Below are 5,768 nucleotides of genomic sequence, written 5' to 3'. Positions count from 1 at the left end.
TGCGGGGGGACCAGGCCAGGCTGTACACCCGTAGAGCAGTGCTATGGGGCCAGTATGGGACTTCTATACCCCTGTTTTGTGGGGCAGAACAGGGTGGGCTGAGCTGTACCCTGGCCATGGGGGCGGGATCTGGCCGCATCCCAGTGTGCGGTACCAGGCATCCCACTGCTGGCCTGTGCTCCCCCAGACATGCCCACCCCAGCGTGAGGGGGTCCCTATGCCTGAAAGGTAGCCACAAGCCCTCTTGGAGGGCTGTTACTCCTTTTCGGGTGCTGTGGGGCCTGGAGACCCCCAGCAGGGTGGTCTACATCCCCAGAATGGCACCAGCCCCACAGAACTCCCTTGCATGGATCTCAATGGCGCAGCGCTACCTTTCTTACCTTTCTGGCCACTCCTGAGGCTGCTTCCCAGCGGATGTGCAATGAGAGTGTTGGAAAAGTACAGACTGAGACCCAGCCTGCTCCCACCTGGGAGAAAAAGCTCCCACGCATGGTGGATTTGAAAACAAGTGCTGGAAACGTGAGGAAAAAATACTGACTCCTTCTCCCCAGATTTGCAGGAATATTTGACCGGGGTGGGTTGTAGAACATTTTAAAAAATCCAAAGAAAAAACACTTTCACATTTTTTAACCAACTCTGTCCAGGATTCCCAAGAAAACCCCTCTCTCCCAGAAAGCCAGCAGTGTCCTGTTTCCTCCTGCTGCCACTTTCCTGCAGACCTGAGCGGTCCCCTTCCCCTGGGGCAGGTAGCATGGCCGTGCGAGGCAGCCCGAGTCTGTTGTGGGATTCCTCGGCTCTCATCCCAGTTCTGGAGTTGTTAAAGAAACACTTCTGAGCACAGGCAAGCAGTGGGATAAGATATGACCAGGACAGGGTGCCACGGCTGGAGCAACGAGCAGCACTGGGAGGGTGAGCAGCTACCAGGGCTCAGCCCGGCGGCACAACCTCTTGCTCTTTTCCAGGCTCCGATCTGAGGAGCAGGAGAAGAATTTCCCACTTGCGCTATCCTGTCACCCTGCAGAAGGCCAGGACTTTCACCCCTGAGCGAGCAGGGCTGATTTACCTGCCCCCTCGTTCTTAAACTGGAAGGAAACCCAGAGAGATGCTGAGGCCAGTACCTGCTGCGTATCTAGGTGCTGCTGTCGGGCAGTGTCAGGTAGCTGAGCAAATCAGTTTAGGGAGAAGGGACACATTTACAGCGCAGTGATGCCTTCCTAAAATATCATTTTAACTATAAACAAACAGCAGGAAAACAACGGCTTCTCCCCCTTTGCCAGCCCTGCCTCCAGGCTGATGACCTTCTCAGCAAGAGATGTGAAAAAATACTACTTTGACTTGGCTTTGGCACCAGCAACGTGCATTATGTGTGGAGTGCAGAGTCAGCACTGGAGACACGAGCAGTGACCTGCATTAGTGTCACTGAGCAGTGCCGAAGCAGCTTATCGCGGGTGAGGAGGCTGCAGGGGGAGTTGTAGCGCATTGTCTTCATCTCCTCCAACGGTTTCTTCCAGTGCCAAAGACATGAAGCACCGCCTGGGCTTCTTGCTGCAGAAGTCGGACTCCTGTGACTACAGCTCTTCCCAGGGCAAGAAGGAGAAGATGTCTTCAAGCCAGAGGTAAGAGCAGATGCTGCCACGTAACCATGTGCCGTTTACTCCGTCGCTGAACTTCAGTGGCGTTTCTGCTCCTGCTCCACAGCGTGTTCCTCCTGAACACCCGAGCATGTGAACCCAGTGTGGCAGAGCTCCTCACGTAGTCCCTTTCCATGGGGGCTGAGCCAGAGGTGCCTTTCTGCCAGCGCGTCTGTGGCTCGGTACGAGCGCGCGCGGTCTCCTGCGGAGGGGGATAATGCCCTTGCGAGACCCGGCACGCCTTGGCGCCTCGCAGGATCAGCACCGCTCGCTCCTTGAGCTGGATTTGCGCGGTGGTTCACCCGGCTGCACAGGGGTGTTGGCGCAGAAAACGGAGCGCATGGCCTGTGAGGGTATCGCTGCTCTCAGGGAGGTGCAGGTCGATGGTGTCCTTCCCAGGGAGGACTCCGGAGGCCAAGGTATGCCTCCCTAGGAGGTGCTGGTATGGTAGGGGGAATGGATGCAGGATGTGTTCCCACATTCCCCATGTGTTTCTAATTCCCACATTCCTCTTTCTTCCACGTAGCTACTGTTCCCCGGAGGGTTTAAAGACATCAGCCCGTTGGTGTTCACTGATACGACCTGTAAGGGTGATCCCAGGTCTGTGTCCCATCAAGAGATGCAGCCAGTCACAAAATAAACACAAAGTCCTCAACAATTTTTGCAGGAAAATTGCTTTCCAGCCCATGGTGACAGGGATTACAAATCAGAATTTCTGTGGACTAGATCTGGGATCCCCAGGGGTCTGTGTAAAGCAAGCAGACACTTCCTTCTAGGGGGCCTACAAGGGTGCTGGAAGAGGACTTTTTACAAGAGCCTGTAGTGATAGGACAAGGGGTAATGGGTACAAGTTGAAATCAGGGAGGTTTAGATTAGATATCAGGAATAAATTCTTCCCGGAGAGGGTGGTGAGGCACTGGGACAGGTTGCCCAGAGAAGCTGTGGATGCCCCATCCCTGGAAGTGTCCAAGGCCAGGCTGGATGAGGCTTGGAGCACCCTGGTCTAGTGGAAGGTGTCCCTGCCCATGGCAGGGGGGGTGGAACTAGATGATCTTTAATGTCCCTTCCAACCCAAACCATTCTGTGATTCTATGATTCTATGATTCTTGGTCTCATGTGGATGCTTTTAAAACAATCGGGGAAAGAGATTTTCTAATGCGCAAAACCTAAACTTCTCCTTTCTGTACTGCCTGTAAATCTTCCCTGTGTTTCTCCCTTTGTCTCCTTTCAGGGTTAGCCAAGAGGAAGTCAGAAAGTGGGCGGACTCTTTGGACAACTTGATCCACCACGACAGTAAGTAAAGAGGGCCCTTCTGCTGGAGATGGTGAGGGTGCTGCCTGCGACGTGTGCGTGCTGAGCAGTCCCTGGGCAGGGCATGGGACGTCATCTTACGCCTCTTAGCAGCACACGGTAGCTCCTTCGGCCACACAGGCCTGCGGGGTGGAGATGGTGAGGGTGCTGCCTGCGAAGCGTGCGTGCTGAGCAGTCCCTGGACAGGGCATGGGACATCATCTTACGCCTCTTAGGAGCACATGGTAGCTCCTTTGGCCACGCAGGCCTGCGGGGGGTGGTGAAGGGTGCTCTTGGTCATATCCAAGGGATGATCCCAACGTATCATGAGTGGGGCTTTGACCTGCTGCTGAGCTGTCCCTTCTGTGAAGGCAACTGGTTTAGCCCTGTGCAAGGGGTGGGCAGGTCTGCAGTACCGAGTTAACAGGGGGTTAAAAAAGAGCCGAAAAGTAGAGAAACTGCAGCTAAGCCCATGGGAGACTTTGTCTTCCCATCAGTTCCAGGCTACACTGATGTCCTTGAGGTTTCCTTCACACTGTTCCCATGGCCTGAGACTCTGCAGCGTGTTGGCTGTCTCCTCAGGGCCTCCTGGGAACATGCGAGTTGCTTGTGTTTTCCTGGCTGAGCCACTGAAGGTCACAGTGGGGGAGCAGCTGAGGACCCATGTGTGACATCCCCGTGGGGCCTGTCTGAATTCCAGCCTCCCTCAGCACGCACGAGCGACTGCCGTGGAGGCAGGCAGCCATCCCCGCGGGAGCTGCACGTTCAGCTCCGGGAAGGAGAACGCAGAATTGCTGTTTGCTGGGGTTCATGGGTATGACTGTCCAGGAACCTACACTCTTGCCTGATCTAGTTTTCCTCTAAACAATCCATAGGAGGACTGGCTGCTTTCCGTGCTTTTCTCAAATCCGAGTACAGCGAGGAAAACATCGAGTTCTGGGTCAGTTGTGAGGACTACAAGAAAACCAAGTCGCCAGCCAAGCTCAGCCCCAAGGCCAGAAAGATTTACGATGAGTTCATCTCAGTGCAGGCAACAAAAGAGGTACGTGCACAGATCATTTCTTGAGCAAAGGCATCACCCTAAATCCTGAACCAGGCCAGCAGCACGGGGAAGTAGAGATCCAGTAGTTTCACAAGAGCTGAAGGATGCAGCTTCTCTGTTAGTTAGCAAGGAAATGGTGTCATTTTTATTGCTTTCATATTCAACTTGGGTAGAGAGAAAGCGGGTGAACCCTACGGCCATCCCATGTGCACACTCAAATGGGAGAAGCCCGAGAGGACGACGATTCCCAGTGATCCGGCTGCTCTCATGCAGTTGCTTGGGTTTCCTGGCTGGCTGCATCCCAGAGGGATGGCTGGGTGTCAGTCTGCCCTGGCAGTTTGTCTGGCAGCAGAGATGCATTGATATCCAGCTGAACAGGTTCTGCCAGGGGTGTCCGATGGCCATTTCAGACTGCTGCCCACCAAGGACAGCTGAAACACCCTCGCTGAAGGGACACTTGGGTTTTCCTTTACCTCTGCTCGGCAGTCCTGGGACAGATTGTGCTTACGCCGTCCCTTTGGCCCACAGGTGAACCTGGATTCATGCACACGGGAGAAGACGAGCCACAATGTGCTGGAGCCTACGCTGTCCTGCTTTGACGAGGCTCAGAGAAAAATATTCACCCTCATGGAAAAGGATTCTTACCGCCGTTTCCTCAAGTCCCCCTACTACCTGGACTTGGTCAGCCCACCTGGTGCTGGCTGCGGGCCGGAAAGCTGCAAAAGAAGCCACACTCACACCTTAGACTGCAACTCCAACATCATCTCCCAGTGCGCCTGAACCCGCGGCGGGGCAGGCGCGGGCTGGGCTCTGGCAAGAACACATGGCAGCAAAAGCATTCACGGCATGAAGCCCCAGAGCTGTCTCCAGTAGCTGTCTAATGTCCCTCTCATGTCCCGTGTCACGCAGCAGCCATTTGTCCCCCGGCCGTGTGTAGCCGTTGTAAGCCAGGCTCAGTGTGCGTAGCGAACCCTCCTCTGACTCCGTGGGTGTAGGAGCCCCGGGGTCTGTGTCTGACGTGGAAGCGGGGTGCCGTCGTCGCGCGGCTGCCATTGTTTCCGGCAAGCCCAGGGGGGCGGTGGGGGAGCACGTGCCCTGGACCCACGCGGGGACCAGACTCGCAGTGCTGCCGTGCGACGCCTGGCGAGGAGCAGGGGAAAGAGGAAGCCAAGGGGAGCGCTGGGAGCTGTGTTCTCCCCTTCCTGTTCAGCAGCAGCTCAGATGGAAAGGACTTGCTGTGGTCTTTAGCTGTTCACGCTCATCCCCAACGTCTAGGCTGTCAGTAGTAGTGGAAGGTGCCCCTGCCCATGGCAGGGGGTTGGAACTGGATGGTCCCTAAGGTCCCTCCCAACCCAAACCAGTCTGTGATTCTGTGAGCTCAGGCTGCGCCGCGTTACAGCAATCAGACACCGGGAGAGCTCCTGCTCTTTCTTGAAGGGAGACCAGAACGGTCCAGAGAGCAGCCTCCCTCCGTGCTCCCCCCCCCCCCGTCCTCTTCTCCCTCCGTAGCATCTAGCTGGCCAAGGATCCTAGGCCTGCACAGGGGGAGCTCTGTTATTTCACGTGTTATTGTGTCCTGCGTGCTCCCAGCTCCGGTGCGGTAGCTGAGCAGAACAGAAACGAGTTCGTTCTCTCCTCCACTGGCAGGTGTGTGTCGCTAACTCTGGGAGTGCCAGATTCCAGGTTTGCCTGCCCTGGCTTGGATGGAGCAGTTTGTGGTGGAATAGGAACACTACCACAATAACAGGGGAGAAAAGACCCTGCTTGGGAGTACTTGAAAATGTCTTTTTTTTTTTTTTTAATGT

General features: G+C 55.5%; 1 protein-coding gene across 4 annotated transcripts in view; it reads left to right on the top strand.

Annotated features, from left to right (window-relative positions):
* Window positions 1-4,980, top strand: part of RGS4 (regulator of G-protein signaling 4) — a 6,226-nt gene extending 1,246 nt beyond the window's left edge. For all 4 annotated transcript variants that reach the window (XM_010161050.1, XM_010161049.1, XM_010161048.1 and 1 more), the window contains 4 exons: window positions 1,512-1,616; window positions 2,863-2,924; window positions 3,797-3,963; window positions 4,492-4,980. In XM_010161050.1, coding sequence (XP_010159352.1) covers window positions 1,522-1,616; window positions 2,863-2,924; window positions 3,797-3,963; window positions 4,492-4,743 — 576 coding nt within the window. In that variant the 5' untranslated portion in view covers window positions 1,512-1,521 and the 3' untranslated portion in view covers window positions 4,744-4,980. The remainder of the gene's footprint in view (window positions 1-1,511; window positions 1,617-2,862; window positions 2,925-3,796; window positions 3,964-4,491) is intronic.
* Window positions 4,981-5,768: the final 788 nt, after the last annotated feature.

The sequence above is a fragment of the Eurypyga helias genome, unplaced genomic scaffold (assembly GCF_000690775.1).
Source record: "Eurypyga helias isolate BGI_N326 unplaced genomic scaffold, ASM69077v1 scaffold4621, whole genome shotgun sequence".
NCBI classification, from domain to species: domain Eukaryota; kingdom Metazoa; phylum Chordata; class Aves; order Eurypygiformes; family Eurypygidae; genus Eurypyga; species Eurypyga helias.
Note: the sequence above shows the minus strand (reverse complement) of the source record. Positions and strands in the feature narration are given on the sequence as shown.